We start from the raw sequence: 477 nt of genomic DNA, 5'->3' as shown, positions 1-477 counted from the left end.
CCTTCTCCAGCTCGAGGGTCTGGTAGCGGGTGTACGCCGTCCGCGCCCGTTTCCCGTCCGGGCCCGTCATATCTGAGGGTTTGGATCGAACAAAAAGGCCGTTAGGAAGGAGGGGGGGGGGCGTGTTTGGATGCACCAACATGTGATCATGTAGAAATGCACACAAACAGTGGGTGGAAAAAATACCATGAACACCTTACAATACACTGCAGTACAGCCTGGTATAACATAGCAGCCAGCTATGCGCCAAAAAGGCTATTTTTCTCCACATTACAAAGGTCGTGTTTTCTACAGGTTTGCAGCACTGTATTTAGTATATTGTATAGCTACAGGTGTTGATACGATTGTGTACACCCCCTCTATACCCCCCACACATACAGAAGGCTGATTTCACCCATAGTTTTATCAGAATGAACCTGCGTAAAGGCACAACAACAGTGCGTAAAACTGTCCCTTATTCTGACAGCAGTCTTTCTT

The 477-nt window shown here is 47.8% G+C and overlaps 1 protein-coding gene across 1 annotated transcript in view; it reads right to left on the bottom strand.

Annotated features, from left to right (window-relative positions):
* Positions 1-477, bottom strand: part of hoxb5a (homeobox B5a) — a gene marked incomplete at its 3' end in the record, with an annotated part of 2356 nt that continues 1879 nt past the window's right edge. Inside the window, 1 exon segment of the mRNA XM_035654823.1 lies at positions 1-72. Within this exon segment, the coding sequence (XP_035510716.1) occupies positions 1-72 (72 nt within the window).

This window comes from Morone saxatilis, unplaced genomic scaffold (genome assembly GCF_004916995.1).
Source record: "Morone saxatilis isolate NCDOM2014 unplaced genomic scaffold, NCSU_SB_2.0 Contig14, whole genome shotgun sequence".
Classification (NCBI taxonomy): Eukaryota; Metazoa; Chordata; class Actinopteri; family Moronidae; genus Morone; species Morone saxatilis.
The sequence above is the reverse complement of the archived record's forward strand: the minus strand, read 5'-3'. Positions and strand labels throughout refer to the sequence as shown.